This window comes from Arvicanthis niloticus, chromosome 3 (genome assembly GCF_011762505.2).
Source record: "Arvicanthis niloticus isolate mArvNil1 chromosome 3, mArvNil1.pat.X, whole genome shotgun sequence".
In the NCBI taxonomy this organism is placed as follows: Eukaryota; Metazoa; Chordata; class Mammalia; order Rodentia; family Muridae; genus Arvicanthis; species Arvicanthis niloticus.
Genome location: NC_047660.1, coordinates 47,332,058 through 47,351,870, shown reverse-complemented (window position 1 = coordinate 47,351,870; position 19,813 = coordinate 47,332,058). Strand labels below are relative to the sequence as shown.

Here is a 19,813-nt window from a genome sequence, read left to right as displayed (position 1 = left end):
TGGATAGTACTGCAGACCATGGCAGGAGCACAGAGAAGCCCCTGGATGACAGGCAATGCGGCACTGACACTGGACAGTAAAGCACAGTCCAACCAGGCCCTACTGGTGAGGGAGGGCTGAGTGCTGTTGGTTCAGAGTGCCCTCGTATAAGCAGCACAGGCAGAACCCTGCTGTCTAGGACCTCAGAAGCCTTGAACAAATCACAATCACTTTCTATACATTGTGTCCAGCTGGCAAGCAGCAGCAGTTATTTCATAGCCACGGTCAGAGCTCATGGGGCAGAGTTCAAGGGTGGCCTACGTAATCTCCCTGAGCATCACTGGGATTACAACAGGAAAGCCACAGGGAGCCTTCTGAGATTTTGAAAAACATACTTAAATTATTTAAGATGGTTTTGATAAATATCTTTATTACATTTTTAATTAATTTTTTTGTGTGCTGTCTGTGATAAACATGCAGTGGAGCGTGTGAGGTCAAACAACTGGCAGGAGTTGGTTCTCTCCTTTCATCATGCAGGTCTCAGGGAGTATACTCAGGCTGGGAGCCTTGGCAGCAGGTGTCTCTACCCACTGAACCACCTAGTGGGCTCCTTATGATAGTCTTCACTCTGTTCTGGCAAATTATTTACACTATAAGCAGTTACGTATATAACTATGTATTTAACCTCCAAAATATACACATGAAAAAGGAAGTTAAAAAACCTACCTTCCATTCTTATCCTCCATCTGAAGGTGGTACTGAACAGCATCTGTTGATAATGTCTTTGGAGTTCCTTCTCCCCATTTAAGCTTAAGGTTCTGGTGGTTAAAGGCAACACATTCCAGCCGAGGTGGATCAGGAGGAAGGGGCTTAGTTTTTAATTTAATTGTATGGCTGAAAGGTCCAGCTCCAAGGCTATTCAAGGCTTGAATTCGTATTCTAAACAACACATACAAAAAAAAAAGTTTAGTTTATGACTATTGTATTTACACCATCTTTCTGGTTTAGGCAAACATAAGCACAGTTTTTTGAGGTGTACCTGTATGTTGTATCTGGTTGCAAACTGTCTATGATATAGCTTGTCATCTTTCCCACTGTCAAGGGCTGCTTATCTCCGAGGTCTATGCTGTAGGCAAGGATTTCTGAGCCATGGTCATAAGGCTCTTCCCAGCTAATTGCAAGGCAGGTAGAGGGTGAGTAATGGGGATATTCTATATCATCATCACTTATTTCTTGAAGACAAGTCACAATGGCAGGAACTGACGGTGGAGTCACACAGGCTACAACTTCACTGAAAGGACCTGCACCTACAACACTCATAGCCTACAAATGAATAAAGTAAGTTAACAAAGACACAATTGTGGCAGTGACCTCTAAACAGAAGATTCTGGACAGTGTGTGTGCCCAGGCACTGGTCACTTACCTGGACTCTGCAGTAATAGGTAGTAGCTGGTGAAAGTCCTTTTAATTCACAACTGAGGCTAGGCCCACAGTAACACATCTGCATGCTTCCTTCAACTCCTCCCCATTCCAGCCGGTACTCAGTGACGTCAGTGCCGTTACTCAAAGGAATCTTTATGAAAAGGATATGGTTTTCTTAGTCTTAGTAGTAATTAAATAGCTCTGGGGCAAAATCATTCCTTCCTCTAACATATTTAAAATATCAACACAATTAATATTGTATAATTTTTATTCATTAAAACAGTCAAAAACCATAACTGCCTTATAGCAGAAGAAAAATATGCCTAAGAGTCAGAGTACCTTAGTAAAGACACTTCGAAATAATTTGAAGACAGAATGTTAACTTACACAGATATTTTTACAAGTTTCAAAGGAAATTGAAAATCAGTGATCAATATAATATACAATATACAGATGATAATGAATTTGAGAGATTTATACCAAATCTTATGATTGATTCTCCAAAGTTCACTAGTGGCTAAAATATCTCAGTAAAGAAACAAAATCTTTGATAAAAACACCAAGTACAGGAACCAGAGTCTGAATACTTAAAAGGCAAATCTATCTTACTCAAACACTTAACTCATTTTTGCCATGTGCATTTATCTAGGACTCAGTTTCACACGCCTGAAGGAGCAAGAGGGAAGATTACCTTTATTCTTTTATATGCACTACGCCAATCACTTAGGAGATGTATGTAAGTCAGTGGAAATTACAGTACCTCCCAATTCACTTGTGCACAAGTTGCAGATCTGCATGTCACTTGAGGGGGTCTGCATTGATCTGGTGGCCCAGGGGCTGTAGTGATATCGTATTTTTCTGAAAATGGTCCAAACTAGAAAAACAAGCAGAACACATATTTTCTCTTTTCATCCTTAAATGTACACTGCACAGAATCCTGTATGTAAAGGCTTAACAGCAATTAAGTCCTTCAAAATTAATTAGGCCATAATTCTACCGGCATTCATTAAGAGTAAAAGATTTAACAACTATGGAAATAGACACAGAATTTTAAGTTTCATTTAATAGACTTTGCCTCTCCCACTCCCTTATTCTCTTCAACTGCTATATGTAAAAAGAACGGGGCACTAATAAATTAGGGAGGTGAGATAAAAGAAATGATGTGAAGAAGGGATGAGGGCATCAAATATGAGCATGGGAGATGGCAGGCACCACTCTTATTTTAGAGTCAAAGATGGGGAGTTAGTGGAAATGAAGTAAATGTCCAAAGTTATTTTGACAAACTAGCAAAAACCAACAGGTAAAAAGGAAGACATTACACTGAATACGCTACCAGTTAACTGCAGGTTAACTGAGCTTGCTGAGGGTACAGATTCTGACAGCGTAAATAAGGACTGCCTGCAGACTACACAATTCCATTCACCATACTTAAGGTACTCAAAGATTAAAATATAGTTCAGCTGGAGACAGAATATGAAACAAAGCACAGCTCACTCAAGTCTTTAAAACTGGTAAAGAGACCTGTGAGCTTAAATTTTGAAAAAAATTAATTATGAAATCATTTTTAAAAATGTGCCATACACCCAAGCAACTGCTTGGTCTTAGGATATCTGCCTTAGTGGAGAGGTGAGGGTGTCAGCAGTCGTGTGGAAAGGTGGGGCTATCACTTCTTATGCATTTTATGGATCTCTCTCTCTCTCTCTCTCTCTCTCTCTCTCTCTGTGTGTGTGTGTGTATATACACATACATATACACATACAACACACACACAGTTTTAAATAACTCATATAAACCATAAATGCTTAAATATCAGCATTTGCTCATGAAGCAAAGCATGAGCTACATCTGCTTTGCAATGAGTAGTGAATCCTGCATAAAACCTGTTTAGTGACCATGCAAATAGACTTTTAAACATCCGTAAAGGAAACCACAACTCTTTCCAAGTACCACGCTCTAACTAAGGTCTGAAAGTACAAAGACAGAAAGGCAAGTTATAGGGCATGCTGTTCCTTCTTTATCACTAGAAGCTTATTAAAATAAATGGCTCAATAACAGGTTCACATGATGATACATGCTCAAGTGATGATTCAGTTGGCAGTTCCCTTACCCCTATTCTGTTTGCTGCACGAAGTCTGAAGCTGTACGTCTTTCCTGGAAGAAGGCTGCTCACTGTACACTCCACTTCAGAGCCTTGGTAAACATCTCTGGGCTCATCTTTATCTGCAGGAGTCATTTCTACCACATAACAGGAAATGGGTGATCCACCGTCAACCTGAGGAGGTCCTAAGCAGGGACAGATTTAGGGGTTTTAACAGGAGGAATATTTTGGTTCTAACTTAATTATAATTCAGTACTAAAATGGAAATTACCCCATCGTAACTGTATTTCTTTTGCTTTGGGTCTACCCTGCAACCTGGGAGGGAGGCATGGGCCAGGAGGCACAGCTGGAGTCTGCACAAGTAAAGATTCAGAGACCTGCATAAACAAAAACAAAATCAAACAAAAGGTTCTAAACATCTGGACTGTTTTGATAAAGGATTTTAACACAACATATAATTGTATCAAGAGTGTGAAATCATACTTTACTATCCACAGAAATAAGGTATAATAGAATATAATAGAAATACGAATAGGGTCAAGCCTTATTAAATCATTACAACATATTTTTATAGACAAAAAGACATGTACTTATAACTACTATTTAAAAAACAAGGGGGGAAAAGAATAAATCCTTTCTCTAACAAGACAAAACAAAGTATCTAAGACAATAAGCAACTAAACAAATCCTGTCCACAGGGCCCTACAACCCTCCTAGGTTGTCCAACACTACAGATGCTTTCTACCTTATTGTTTTTGGAGGTTAAGACTCATAGAGTTTTGTTTGTTTGTTTTTGGCTTTCTTTTTTAAACTGTCTTTTAGCCTAAATGTTAATTTATTTATCTTATTCCTCTAATATCAGCCAGTTGAATACAACACCTTTATTTAGTATTGCTTTAATTCCTATTTTTAAAGTCTTCATTTATTTTCTTATGTGACAAGAGTTTGAACCAGGGCCTTACAAATGCTAAACTAGTATCTTACCATGAAAAGCTACCAGCCCCAGCCTTGATTTTACTTTAAAGATTACCTGACCTAGTTGTATATTAAGGTTCACATTTAACATTTAATTCTTTTTAAACACAAACCACTTGTTCAACATTTTTTTCAGACAGGCATTCTATGTAAGAATGCTTCAATGATGCACTAGAAAAGAATTTTAGATGCTATGTTTGTTGTTCTTAAATGTGGGGAGATTATCTTTTCTCCAGGTGGTTCTGAGGATTTAGGAAGGTCTTTTCTCCAGAAGAAAACTGTTCTAGCACCCAGTTATGCCTTTACCACCAGGGAGCTTTCTCAATGAATAAAAGGAAACACTGTACTACAAGCCTGGTGGGTGTGACACACATTCAGTTTCACAATACTTGCATGCCTAACAAGAAGTTTAAAAGCCATTTTAACAAGAGTGTTTTTATTATGTAAACTTCCATTTGAAAAATCTTATGAATGTTCCAATAAGTGATTCTTGGTTAAATTCATTAAAAAGACATCAGGTGTCTACAGTGTGATTCTAGCCCAGGAGTGAAGAACAGGAAGGCACAAGCAAGCAGAGGTGTTCTATATGCTGTCCACAACTATGGGAAGGGAATCAGCCTCAGCCTGATGCACTGAGCTTGGCTACTGGGGTTTCTTGTGGTATGTCCCTGGGCCAGGGCTCCTGGCAGGCTTTAGGATGCTCCCGGAAAACTCACAAGTGAGAAACGTAGAGACAGAGACTGAAGCAAATATCTTGGCAGGGAATGAAGAACACAAAATATTTTTGTGGTTTGAAATGACTTAAAGATGAGGAAAAGAACAGTCCTCTGCCCAGTGTTCTCATGTTCTTGTTTGTTCTCAAGCAGACTCGAAGTAGAAACCCTCAAGTGCTCAAACAGTGGGAGGACTGTGACCAGCCCAAATAGGTGGTCAAGAGCCTGATGAAGACGACACCCTCACTGAATTACTGACCTATGAAAATGTGGGATTAAACGTAACTGAAGATGCTGAATGTACTCAATATTGAACCAGGCTCTAAAACTGTCCTCAGAATTGGGATAGGATCAATGATCAATATAACTAATGAAGTTACTGGTCACTGAGTCATTGAGTCACCTTTTCCTTTCCTTTTTTTTTTTTTTTTTTTTTTTTTTTTTTTTTTTTTTTTTTTGAGGCAGGGTTTCGTAGCCCTGGCTGTTCCGGAACTTGGTTTGTAGACCAGGCTGGCCTTGAACTCAGGGAATCATCAGCCTCTGCCTCCCAAGTGCTGGGATTAAACTCCCAGCTACTGACTCTCTTAATAATCATAAAATAATGGCTAGCTTTTCTGAAATACTAAAATGTTATATCTGTGTATCTGTGTTTGAACAGTTATGGTTTCTCCAGAGACACAATTTACAAAGCAGCAAATCAGTATCTAACTATTTTAATTTCTGCTGAATATGGATATCAAATATCACCCTAAGGTTTACCTAAATATGTACTGTGTGTAAAATATCCTGTTAGAATATTCTGGCAACTGTAACACTAGCCACCCAGGTTACAAAAATTACTCTTGCAGATTTGTCTACACATTTCACCAATGATGGCAAGAAATGCTGATCCTGTTTGTCCCTTGTGGTCCGAATTATAAAACAAACGTGTACACAAAAGCATTACCGCACTCTGCCCTCCATCACTAATGCAGTAAACCCGTAAGCGGTAGTAACAGCCTGGGGTCAGCCGGTCACAGAGATGTTCCCTGGTCGCTCCACTGTAGATCATATCCCACTTGCTTCCTGAAAGGTGCAGAATTGTGTGCAATTAGCTACAGGGCCATGGTTAGCATTTCGGTATCACGGAGAGGGCAGACATCTCAGGCTTGATTCACTGAGTACTTGTCTATGTAACTTGTCAGAAACAACACAAGCTTGACTTATGTTTCCTAGAAAAGACTTTGTTGTGCATGTGTCTTCAACACAAATCTGCATGGCTTTGTTGAACTGAAATCTCTGTACAGTCTTTGGCTTCGATTGGTAATTTGCTTTTAATTAAGCATATTAAATGTGTTTACTGGTCCAGTAATAATAATATAACAAAAGATATAAAGAATCAGTATCATAACACAATCATCATTGTAAGACCTTTCTTTGCAGTAAACATGCCTTTTATAGAAATAAAAACTGATGAACAAGTGACTGAAGCATAAAGTTCCTATGTCTTAAAAGCCTTAACTGGAGCTAACTTTTAGACACCAATGTTCCTCTAGAATATGTGGGTATAAACCTAACTTAATGAACTACTCTTTAATAAAAATATTAAATACATTGTATCTAAAAAATCAGTCTGGACATGCTAGGCTTACACAATATAAACAAATGAAAAAAGAAAGAACAAGTATAATAATAGAGGCTGACATCCGGCCCACTGCGTCTCCAGAGGTCACTATCTGAAGTACATTATAATAGGCACAATCTTGCTGCCACAAACACCCCCACACCTAACATCACCAAATCAAGGACAATTCACAGTACAAAAATGTGTTTATGACAGCAAACTGTAAAGCCTGGAAGCATGGAGGTTCATCCACCAGAACAGATCCACCAGCTTTACCAGCTATGCTTACCGTTAGAACCTTCTGCCATCTCCACCACGTACTTATTGATGGGCGCCCCTCCATTGTCTTTTGGTGGATCTATCACAAACAAAAGTGGTATTATGGAAACCCCAATAGACAGAATACAAAGGCAGATCATTACAGGGGGAAAAGAATCACCTGAACAATTACTATTCACACATCCTTTGTCTACACTACTGTAACCACTTTTCAATTACTATGCTGGTCTTCCCACTGAACCTAACCATACAAAATTCACTATACATTAATTTTAGTGACTGTACAACGTTCCACTCACTTTAGTTCCAAAGGGAATTTGAAATTTGTACTTGTAATATGGTGACTTTTTCAACCATCTCCAAGGCAAGATTGAGTTTGCACACATCCTGAACTCATATATAAGCAGATGTTCTGCAAATATTAAAGGTATGTTGTTGTTTGACTTGTTGAGAGCCAAGATGACTAAGATGCTGCTAGCTCCATGTTCAGCAGTCTCTCTTTTTCACACGAAGCTGACCCTGTCCATCCTCTTACATTGGTCCCCAGTTCTTTTAGTGTCAAACCTGGTTGGTATCTGTGAGCACACAGCTTTCCACAGATCGATCCTCACTGGAGGACACATTTCTTATCAGACTGCTCTAAGTTAATAAATTCCCCAAGCACCACAATCACAATGTTATTGAAAAGCTGATACCATTAGCCTACTGAACACTTTACAGGAAATCACACTGCACTGTCATGCTAACTCAGTGGATTAAAATTACTGAACTTGGGCTTTCTGTGTTGAGAAAACATAAATTCAGGGAATTGTTTCCATCAACAGTATCTCTTTCTTCTGAACAACTCCTGTTATTCTGCCTTTTGTCTCACAGGAAGTTGCTACAACATCAAACAATCCATACGACATGCCATTGTTTGAGGAAGGCTCAATATAACAATAATTTATCCAGCTGGATGGACATTTACTTCCACTAAAGAGGAACTTGAATTTTGAACTAGTTGCTTATGGATTTTCTTCTCCTCTTCTGAGGATGAATGGGTAAAAGGTACTGTGATACTTTCACAAGGTTGATCTTAAAGAAAAGTTCATACTTAAATTATTTTAATCAAACACAAAATGAACATCTTACCCCAAGTAATTTTAAAACCGTGTGAGTGTATCTTCCCTTTAACCGAAGGCTTCACGGGTACTCCTGGTTTATCAGGGCAGGTACTGAATTCCACTATTTCACTAGGATTGCTTTTACCTTCTGAGTTATAAGCAATGACCTGTGGCGAGAACATAAAGACCTAATGTTTGTAACCTAATACTACATCTAACCAAGTGATGAGCAAAACACAAGCTCAGAGAAATGACTAAACATTTTGAGACTGAGAAGTCCTCTCTGTTGGAGAACTGCATGTCTTTATACTAAGTGTGCTTATACTTTCCAGCACTAAGTTATCCCTAACGGTTTCTTCTGATGTACAGAAATGCAGCAGAAATGCCCTATGCATAATATGGGAAAGCCTGTGTGGTAGGAGCTGAGGGCTCAGGGAGGAACCAGGTAAGTGAGCTTGGAAGCTGACACCTTCAAATGATTCCACTTCAGAAGTCTTTAAATCTGAACCACTAGTTCCTGAATTCCTAGTCAACAGAAGCTACAAGATAACAAATACTTATTTCCAGGTAGGGAAAAAATGAGATAGATTTTTAACACAGAAATGGAAAAAATATAATACAAGCTAGGTGTCATTTTGATTTTAGAAATTATACCCACATTTTCACCTTGTCATGAACTATGTAATTATGAATGAGATTTTTAGTAACTCCAGCATTCTAAGTATTAACTGTGGCCTGTGAGAACCTAGTCAGAGGCAGTGCTCTGTCCAACTTGCTCCGGGTTGTCCAACTTGCTCCGGTCTCTGACCTGCTCTCACATGTCCAGGTAACTTTCCAGCATCCTGCTATAATTTTAGGTTTCTTTCTAACTGCATTTATTAAGTAATTCAAGTACTAGGCAAATTTAAGAGCCAAAATATATCCTAGAGTAATGCCATAGGAGGAAAGATAAATTCTAGAAGTTTCCACAGAGGATGTTCAATCTGTCACTATCTCAAGCGTGCACCAGGAGGAAGAATTCTAATGCAAGGCATCATCACTTAGCATTGTCAGTCACAACAAGAACAGACCCAGGCAAGGGCTGTCAATGGGCATTAAAACAGGTATGGAACCCTGATACAGAATAAAATGGTTACAAAGAACAGAGAACAAAAAGAACAAAAACAAAAACAAAGAATAGAACACTTTGCAGTTGAGAGATTGCAACTAACAGTGTATGAAGAATCTTTCTATGACATGATGCTAATAATCATATTGGGTATGTTTTAACATTCATATTTTAGTATATGTGCTCACATTACACAGTATTAGTAATAGGTCAACAAAATGTTAAAAATGGTTTGGAATGTAAATATCCAAAGTTTGAAGAGCATTATTATATTACTATAAAAAGTAAAGCAGAACTACCTATTACAAATGAAAGAATTAAAATGTAAGGCTACAGAAATGGTTTGGAAGGATAATATCAACATGCACCTGGTTTTAACTTCACAGGAAAAATAAAAAGAATACATTTCTTAATAGGCTTTTCAAAATTTACCTTAAATTTATACTTTGTACTTCGTCTCAGATTTTTCACTGTGTAAGCAAGATCTTCTCCATCATATTTTGGCTTAAAGCCATACCCCTGCAAAGAGACAGTTTCCATCAGACATCTACTCGCAGAGATGTGAGGAGTAATAGGTATGTGAAGGTATGCTTCCCTTACTCTTTACCTCTGACAGTATAAACTAATTCTTACCTTGACTAGTGACTAAACACTGATATACTACAGAACCATTTGTAGAAGAGTTGAGATTACTTAGGCTCAGTAAATCTAAGACAAGAGAAGGTCTTTTGTGTTGAGGGAGGTATTGGAGCCAATGGCAACCTCACTATCAACAAATTGATTGCCTAAGAGCCAAATTTCCCAGTGAAGTCACAAGAAATAATAACACCCTTTCTTTGCCCTGAATACATAATTGTGTTTAAGTCAAAAAATAAACAGTTGACTCTCCTGGGAAATAAGGTACCACTTAGGTCCAATATTGCTATTTATAGTCTAGTGATGATGTTTTACTACCATATTAATTCCCATGTTAAAAATATAAAAGTGGAGATGTAATTGAAAACTCAGTATGATTCACCATTTAAATGTATACACAAAGATTTATAGCATATTCACAAGAACGTGCTATGAATACCTGATCCTAATCCTAAACAAAGCTCCATTTTTGGTTAGCAGGAAACAGAGGCAGGGAACTAGATTCAGGATGTACTACAGAGCCTCCTGTATAACTCTCAGTCTCCTGTGGTATGTCCACAAGTAGTACTGAATGTAAGTGGGGAAGGGTGACACAAGACTCTGAAACTGCTCGATGCAGAAGGCCGAAGGCTGTGCTGACAACCCCTTTTATTTCTTCCTAAGTCAGTTAATCCATGTCTGACTCTCTGGGCTGCTCCCCCACCTCTAAGGTGCTGTGACTGTTAGGTAAATGCTCTACCACTGAGCTATGCAGCCAGCTTTCAAAGGGACAGCACAGTCTACTATATGTTTTCCAAGTATAGACTTCAACATTCATTTAGGGGTATATAGGACCCACAAACCTCTTATATACACAAGAAATCAAGAGAATTAAGTCCTCCCTCCCAATCTCACTTAGGCAACAACAAAGCAAGGCCTGATGGGACTTGGGGAATGAGCCAACTCCTGTGGTGACATTAACTGTATTGGGATTAACATTGTACCAAAATTACTTCAACTCTTATTTAAACTACAGAGTCATACTTACTGATGTTTCCTCCTCCATCTCTAAAATGTAAGAAATCCCTTCGTCTGACGGTGTTCCTGAGGGCTTAGTCCACTGTAGGGTCAGCCAAGTAACTCCAGCCTTGGTCAGCACAGGACTTGCAGGTACAGAAGGGGCACAGCCTGAGGTGTAGTATAGGACCTCTTCACTAAAATCACTGTTGGAACAAATGATTTTTTTTTTGAGTAAGTAAAAGTTATTTTATTGATGAAAAAAACAAAACAAAACAAAACCTCTTTTCTCCACTAATACTATTTCTTCAAAATGAAAATTTAAACTCAAATCAAGAACCTTGACTGAACATGCTAAGTCAGAGCCTGATCACTGAGCTATAGTTCCAGGCCTAGAAAATCAAAACTGAATGGACTTGAAGAATGTTTAAGGTAGCCCAGATATCAAAAGGTTTGTATTCTTTCAAATGTGTAAGTTTTGTTTAGACTTTTTAAGCTTTTGTAGCGAAATATATTCAGTCAGTGGAAAAAAAGTACACAGTGGTCTGTAGGAAAGAGAACACAGTAAAACCCAGCTCACTGTGTCCTTCTATCATACTTCCATAAGGTGTATACATGGAGCAGAAAAGACAGTTCTCATGAATACCATTTTATGTGGTAGAAGTAAAACATATAATTAAACCCACCAACTCCCCAAAAGGTAAGTAGAAGAATCTCAAAAATAAAACAAACTAACGCTATTTTTACAGGACACTTAAAAGGCCCAGGCTTGTCTGAGCTACATATACAAAGAAACCTTTTAAGCATCAGAGAAAACAAAACTCCAGATAAAATTTTAACAGTTACTGATTATCCACCTAAACAAGAACCATGCTAACTCAACTAAGCCTATGTACCAGTAGCATTAATATGTTCTACCCTAAATATGATTATTTCATTCACAAATAAAAATAAAAATTTGAGCCTTTCAAGATTAAAAAGGGGAGGGCACTTTCTATTTGTATCAAGCACCAAGGCTATGGAACCTACTGAATTCTAAACAAAACCATTAAAACATATACACTGATGATTAATTTAGAAAAACAGGAAAAAAAACCAGAAACAAAAACAAACAAAACCCATGAGTCCTTTTGAGAGACATGTAAAGATTTATGTTTGAGGCTGGAACAGGTTTTGAGTTTAATCTTTCCTGTCACCTCTATGTAACTAAGACATGGCCTTTGCTACATTATAACTATACCGACAAAATAAAGCAATTTTTTTCAATGGCTAGTCTGACTAAATAATCTAAAATATATATTATTTTACAAAATGTCTTACCTTACACCATAGTCATTTTTGGCTGATAATCTAAATTTACAACCCATTGCTGGTGACAGTTTGGTAATTTTAAATTGCTTCTGTGAGCCTGTGTAACACTGACAGAATTCTCCATTTCCTTTCCCCTAGGAGAAATGGCTAGTTAATATACATAATATGCAATACTAACAAGAGACAAATCCATACCGGCTCCTGTTTGACAGTTGTTTACTAGCTGGTACAGTATATAGTAATAGCGCCCTGTTATATATATATCACGGAGCTTAAGAAAAGGCTAAACACTGAATGTCTTACTTATGGTTGACTTCAGGTGCAGAATTCCAAGAGCAGAAGTAGCTCTCCAAGTAGCCTTGCATAGTTTTTGAATTAAATGCGGCGTTTCAGCCAATGCTAAATTTCTGGCCATAATAAGGTATGGTATAATCTCCATGGGGGACAAGTAGTAATGGCAACAGGCTGATCTCTGAGACAGACAAGTGGCCACATACCATTAACTCATGAAAAGTTCTTTGTGAAGAGTTTTTAAACTTATCTCCAAACCTCCTCCTAGACACTGCTAAGTATCTTCAAAATAAAGGTTTGAAGCAGCAACTGCTCCAAAAGTTACATATAACACTGAAGTATTCTAGCAGAATTGAGAGCAACACAATTAGACAACAAAGAGGAAAGTTAGGCCACCCCAGGACCATCAGAAATTCAGTAATGCTGGGTGTGAAATAAAATGGCCATCTCCTCTTTTCCGACCTATTTTTCATTCCTGTACCGGACAAGGGCAGTTATAGTCATTAAGTTAAGTGCAACGTCTTAAAATAATATAAACTAGTATAATATAATATAGAGTAGCATATTTGGCTAGCAGATACTTTAAAAAGAAATCCCTTGTTTAGTAATGCTATAAAATTATTGAACAATAAATAAACTTTCTATTCCTGCTACATTTTAGCAGATCCCTTCCCATCATCTATCAAGTCTTCTGTGATCTGTCAAAATCAATCTTACTCTAAATTCTCTTAGCATTTCTAGAACAAAACCTTCTTAGCTATGATTTATTATTCTTTTAATATCTACTGTTGAATCTCTACATTATCAGTAGAATTTACACTCTTTTCTTTGCTTGGTATAAACAACAGGATTAGAGAGAATGGAATAATTTTCAAATAATTTTCAAATACAAGATAAAAACAAAAAAATAATGCATTAAAATTGTATAGCCCATAGTGTTCCTGTGGCTGCCAAAGATGCTCAAGACCTAATTATCCCTGGTCTCTGAATGTTACCTTATATGGTGACAGGACAAACAATGTAGCCAGATTAAGGCCTTGAGAAAGAGGGTTACCCTTGATTATGTGGATGGGCCACAAAGTTAAGCACAGACAGCCTCCTGAGACAGGAAGGCAGTAGTGAGACAAGAATACAGGGATGGCAGTGTGACCATGGGCCACAGGAAACAAGCTCAAGAACCCCTGGAAGAAACAAGTCAAGCTGACATCTTAATTTTGGCCTAGTGAAAAGTGTTATCATATTTTTGGCTTTCAGAACTGTAAGATATCATTTAAGTCATCAATTTCATGGTAATTTTCTATAAAGGAAACAAATAGTCTTGCTATTAAGGCTGGGGAAAAAATAGTTCCTTTTCCAAGGAAATTATAAAGAATAATCCCCACCCCCACCCCCCCCCGTGTGTGTGTGTGTGTGTGTGTGTGTGTGTGTGTGTGTGTGTGTGTGTGTATTTGAGTATGTGATTAAATCCAATGCCTGGAGCTTGCTCCGTAAGTTCGGGATAGTTGAGCTACATCCCCAACTCCTCAAGTGACTATTTTGATAATATGTTGGAACACAGTCCATGAAAGAAGCTCTGTAGGTAAGGTCTTTGAGAGCTTGTGAGAAATCTCCAAGTGAACAAAAGTCTTGTAAACTCTTTCTCCATACCATGCTTGTTCTTAGAATGTGCTCTGGTGCCATAACCCAGGTACTTTGGATAACGGTTCACTTTAGATTATTCATTACAACTTGCTACTGTCATCTGTTTATGCACCTCTATGGAAATACATGTTTTTGTCTTTGTTACTGGACACTTTACTCAACCCTCATCTCAGAGAATACACTGTCTGATGCTCTGAATCAAGCTGGCTATTGCATGAGACTTTGTCTGCCTCACTTTTAGGCCTCATCTCCCACATTCACACAGCCAAAGAGAGTGCCAATGGGAGTTGCTAGCACACACACCATCCTCCTTCACAGGGAAGTCCAGTTAGTTAGTTTGTTGAGGACACTTAACCATCTACTTGCCCACCATACAAAATATTGTTTCTTAACAGAAATAAACTAAATATATAAATAAATATATTTAAATAAATATATAAATATATATAAGTAAACTAAAACATATAAAACATTATTTTGTGTAAAGATACACCCACAAGTTTAATCACTAAAAAAGATTCAATGTACTTACTTCATCCCATTCTAAAATAAAGCTTTGGATTTTAGAACCATTGTCACTAGGTGCCTGAAATGGGGTCAAAAAGGGAGGGAGGGAGGGAGGGAGGGAGGGAGGGAGGGAGGAAGGGAAGGAGGGAAGGAGGGAGGGAGGGAAGGGGAGAGAGAGAGAGAGAGAGAGAGAGAGAGAGAGAGAGAGAGAGAGAGAGAGAGAGAGAGAGAGAGAGAAATTAGTGATAAACAACAAGCAACTTACTTTATGTCACAGATGTTCTCTGTTACATAAAATGGTCACAGAGGGGCTGAGAACATGTTCCATGATTGAGAGCAATTGATACTCTTACAGATGACATAGGTTTGGTTGCCAGAACTGTGGCTCACAACTGTCCCTAATTCCAGTTACACAAGAACTGATGCCTTCTTTAGGCCTTAGTGGGCATCAGACATACACACTGCACATAAATATAAGCAAACACTCATCCACATAAAAAGTAAAAACTGAAGCAAGAGGCCACCTACAGTTTTCTGAATACTCTATAGTCTCCTTTAACAACTACTTTAACTTTCATAATTTTTAAAAACAATCATTTGGCTGGGCAGTGGTGGTGCACGCCTTTAATCCCAGCACTTGGGAGGCAGAGGCAGGCGGATTTCTGAGTTCGAGGCAAGCCTGGTCTACAGAGTGAGTTCCAGGACAGCCAGAACTACACAGAGAAACCCTGTCTCAAAAAACCAAAAACCAAAAACAACAACAACAACAACAAAAAACAAAAACAAACAAACAAACAAACAAAGTTTGCCCATAATATTTCCTCAGGTTTAAATTCCCACTATTTTTACTGTAACTAACCTTACAATGTAAGTAGAGTATTTTGTAATGTACCAAAGAACAGAGGGCTAGTGGGTTTGCTGCTGGACAGAGGGCTGTGCTGGGATCCCTGCTGCTAGACATAGCACATCACCCCAGACTGCAGCTCAGTAATCTGTGTGGCTTTAGGAGAACTCCTTGGCATTTCACTATAGTCTTTAATCATTCTTGGAATGAGAACTCCAATCTCCTTTCTAGTAAGTTTTCCTCCTACAACTTCAATCTGCTTCTCTTTTGTAGAACAAATGATCATTGGCTTTTCTTAAAACTCTGTATCAAAAGAAATTTGACTCTGAGACTCCTAACATCTTACATGAATTTTTTTTAATATTGTGAGTCAGAATAGTAACTACTGATTGACACAGCAAGAACAGTTCAAAGTGACTATAATAAGAAGAGAGGGAAGAAAAGATTCTTGGAAATCCCAACTCTTCTGTAACAGAAGAAAAGTCTTCAAAGACAGAGACTGCAAGTAGAGAGAAGGTAAAAGTTCATTTTCCAAGAGTTCATGGTTCTAAATTGCTTTAGTCTAGATGTTAAGGCCTCATGTTTACTCTTAAAAAGCTTTTTTGGGGGCGTGGGTGAGTGTGAAGATATAATGTCTACTTTCAATAACCTGAATCCCACTGTCCTGTTTTCTTCCAAGGAAACTATGAAGTGTATAGCGTTTTACCATACCGCATTGAATTATCACCCCATCTTTATGTTGTTCCTTTACTAAAATTATACAAAAGAGGAAATGAGGCCTTCAAAGTAAATCTAGCTACTAAGACATCTGAGATAGGATGACAGCAAGTTTTTAAAAAGAAGCAGGAATAATGGGGATAAAAGTCAGTTGTAGTGTTTGCCTAACACATGGAGGGTTGTATTATCAATCCTCAAGTCTCCAGTATGGGAGGGTGTATCCCCAGGTTATCTAAGAGAGAATCAAATGGGGATCACCTCAATCAGACTGAGGTTTTTTTCTTTATTGCCAGTTGATGTGGGAGTCCGGCCCACCATGGAGATCCTATCTCTAGGCAGGTGGGCCTGGGAGCAAGCCAGTAAGTAGTATTCGTCTACGGTTCTGCTCTAACTTCCAATGAGAGAGTGTAACCTGTGGAATATGATAAACGCCTTTCTTCTCTAAGTTGGTTTAGGTCAATGACAAACAATATCAATAAAAAGTGAGTTATCTAAAGACATTAAGAGGCAAACACCTACTTTATTGTATAATGAAAAGAACATGTTATTTGAGTTAATACTCTTTTGGTCTCAAAAAACAATTGACGTGTAACATAAGGAGGGAAAAGGAAAAGAGAAGAAATGTCTACTTAGAAATCCTCATGGACTATTCTTACCTTCCATTGCAAGGTGAGTGAATTTTTGGTCCGGTTGGCTATCCTCGGTGCATTTGGGGCGTCAGGCTCACAGCTTAATGTCGTAAAGCTCTCAGCTTCGGAAGGGAGTCCCCTGATTGAACTGGACTCTGCCTGCACTCTATGGGATAAAATAGTTTCATCTTTTACTTTTAACAGTATCTACTTTCATTTTCAACAGTATCAGCTTTAAAAATACACACGTAGTAAGGTGACTTTCAAGTATTCTACCAAAAAATCTAAGTATTATCTAGAAAAAGTGTCCCTTAAAAACAGAAAAATAGTATAAATCAGTGTCTTTATTTTACTGTAACTCAAAATAAGACACTTTAAAATGTAGGCATGTCTCTACACACACACACACACACACACACACACACACACACACACACACAAACACACTTCCCAAACTAATAATTTTCCAAAAAAATATTCTTAGTTATATTGACTCTGTATCATTGACTTAAAAAATTTTTGAATATTAACCCACACTAGTCATGATTCAGTAGTGGTTGTCAATCCAGTTTGAAACAGATTAGGTTGGACAATGCTTTGAATGAAAGTACAGAAAACTTATAGTGTTAACATACAACTGGAATACTCTTAACTATAAATGTTCTTTTAAAAAACAGGGTAACTAAGTATTGGGCCCCTACTGGGGAGGACTCAGAGTAAAACAGAAATATAGTGGGAAACTATAAGGCACTATCAGAATTGTTCCTAATCAACAGTGTGCAATTCTGAGATCCTTAAAATCCCAAGGTCCCTGCAAAACATGATGCAGATCACTACACATCAGAGTGAACCAAGCATTGTTTATGATTCTGTGTATGAACACCTCAGAGGCGAGGGCAAGCTTGCAGTGCTAACGCAAATACCGCAGATCCTCTACAGAGTCGTCCTAACCCTTCATCTCTCAAACAGGGTAAGTAGCTCTTTCCTTTACTGTAACATTACATTAAAGTTAAATGCTTTTAAGTGTTGTAGATTATTTTGAGAAATGGTAATGTTAGAAGAAAAATTAAAGTCCATTATTTGTTTAAAATATATTCTAGATTTTAAAGGCAATCACTAATGACAACAGAGGTGCCTGTCACATGGATGCAAGGGAACACGCTTCTTACTTTGCATGGTAATCTGTGGCTGGTTTGAGATCATTTAAAGTGACACTTGTTTCTTCTCCTCTGGGAAAGGGAAAAAAGAATACGTAGTACAATTAGCAATAAGCTCTTTATCACAAATTGTTAACCCACATAACACGGAAGAGCAAGACCAGAAAACACCTACACATAAACACTTCTGTATTTCCCTTCCTTCCCAGTGCTGGACACCAGGATTTCGTAACTGAAGAACTCTGGTACACTTGTCTCATTCACTTCGCCGTTGATGAAGCTGGAAGGAGGCGACCAGGTGAGCAGTACTGTCCTTGCCTGAATGTCTGAGGCCTAGGAAACAAAATGCCAACAGGTGAAAGTGTCTTGAAGCAAATGCACATGCATGATGGGTGGTTCTCTGATGGGCACAAAACTGCACAAAGCAGTCGCAGCCCAAACTACCCGAAACAGTTCACAGCAGGATGCTCCATTGCAGATGAGATGAATCTGTTGTGAAGATGAAAGACAGACAAAATAAAAGACTTATGTAGTTCATTCCAGATCACAATGAACTCTGTAGAGTGCCACAATAAAAGATGGGAGAAAGTAATTTTTAAACTTATCTGAGAGTTCATTTCTCTATTCACCAAGTATGTAACAGGAAGGAAACAAAATGAATTCAGAGAAAAATGAATGAAGGGCATGAATGTTTCAAGGAGACAAGCCATAAATGCACCACATTAAAGAGTGTAGGTACATGCACTGTTATAAAGGCAGCTGTTACAATAAGACACTGCTTTAATCACCAGACAGGAGAATAGGAAAAAGCTAAGTATTCTTAGGTTAAGAGTCTAGAGAAATGGGCATGTAAAATGAGAACAGGAATGTATGTTGTTACAATCCTTGCTCAGGGCTATTTGGGAAACAAGTAATGCCTTCCCCTCTCTCCTTTCCTCCCTCCCTTTCTCCCTCCCTTCCTCCCTCCTTTCTTCCTTCCCTCCCTTCACTCTACCTATTTATCTATCTTGTGTCTCACAATCTATCTATCTAATCTATCTATCCATCCATCCAATCTATTACCTCCATCTATCCATCCATCCATCTATCTATCCCTATCTATCTAATCTATCCCTATTTATCTATCCTATCTATCTTTCTTCTATCTATCTATCTATCTTTCTTCTATCTATCTATCTATCTACCTACCTACCTACCTACCTACCTACCTACCTACCTACCTACCTACCTACCTATCTATCTATCTATCTATCTATCTATCTATCTATCTATCTATCTATCTTAGGTCTTACAATATAGGCCAGGCTAAACCAGAACGTGAGTTCCTCCGGTCTCCGCTTTCTCAATCTTGGATTATAAACGTGTATACTTCCATGGCAGGCTGTATTTACTTTTATATTTAAGAATTTCACTTCAGTATTTTCTCCTCTCAGGACACCATCCTACCAATTGCAAAAGTGCACAAGTACACGCACTTCAAGATGTTCGCTGCAACATGACTGATGGCAAAAAGCTGGAAATAGGGGTGGTGGCCTCTAATACTGATGCTGCCTCTTAAAACATTCCTATTCACGTGTTTGAAAGGAATGAGAAAAGTTTCATTAATATACCACTGATACCTAAGGTTATAGAAAAAAGAAAACCTGGGTAGAAGTTTATAATCGTTTGTAAACAGTAAGTGCTCAAAGACACCTGAAATGTACTATACGAGCAAACTTACTGCTGCCTTTTAGGATTGTTTTTTGTTCATGTGTAGAAGAGGAGTTATAAGAAGAAAAAGACAAGAACTTTTAATCGTTTTATA

The 19,813-nt window shown here is 38.1% G+C and overlaps 1 protein-coding gene across 7 annotated transcripts in view; it reads right to left on the bottom strand.

Moving 5' to 3' along the window:
* The window catches only part of Fndc3a (fibronectin type III domain containing 3A), a 149,651-nt gene that overhangs the window by 11,782 nt on the left and 118,056 nt on the right, over positions 1–19,813 (bottom strand). For all 7 annotated transcript variants that reach the window (XM_076930751.1, XM_076930749.1, XM_076930748.1 and 4 more), the window contains 16 exons: positions 18,185–18,342; positions 18,022–18,081; positions 16,880–17,018; positions 14,688–14,741; positions 12,233–12,357; positions 10,944–11,118; positions 9,713–9,799; positions 8,201–8,339; positions 7,080–7,148; positions 6,134–6,252; positions 3,771–3,876; positions 3,509–3,684; positions 2,162–2,275; positions 1,403–1,552; positions 1,019–1,302; positions 706–918 (listed from right to left, as the gene is read on the bottom strand). In XM_076930751.1, the coding sequence (XP_076786866.1) occupies positions 706–918; positions 1,019–1,302; positions 1,403–1,552; positions 2,162–2,275; positions 3,509–3,684; positions 3,771–3,876; positions 6,134–6,252; positions 7,080–7,148; positions 8,201–8,339; positions 9,713–9,799; positions 10,944–11,118; positions 12,233–12,357; positions 14,688–14,741; positions 16,880–17,018; positions 18,022–18,081; positions 18,185–18,342 (2,168 nt within the window). The remainder of the gene's footprint in view (positions 1–705; positions 919–1,018; positions 1,303–1,402; positions 1,553–2,161; positions 2,276–3,508; positions 3,685–3,770; positions 3,877–6,133; positions 6,253–7,079; positions 7,149–8,200; positions 8,340–9,712; positions 9,800–10,943; positions 11,119–12,232; positions 12,358–14,687; positions 14,742–16,879; positions 17,019–18,021; positions 18,082–18,184; positions 18,343–19,813) is intronic.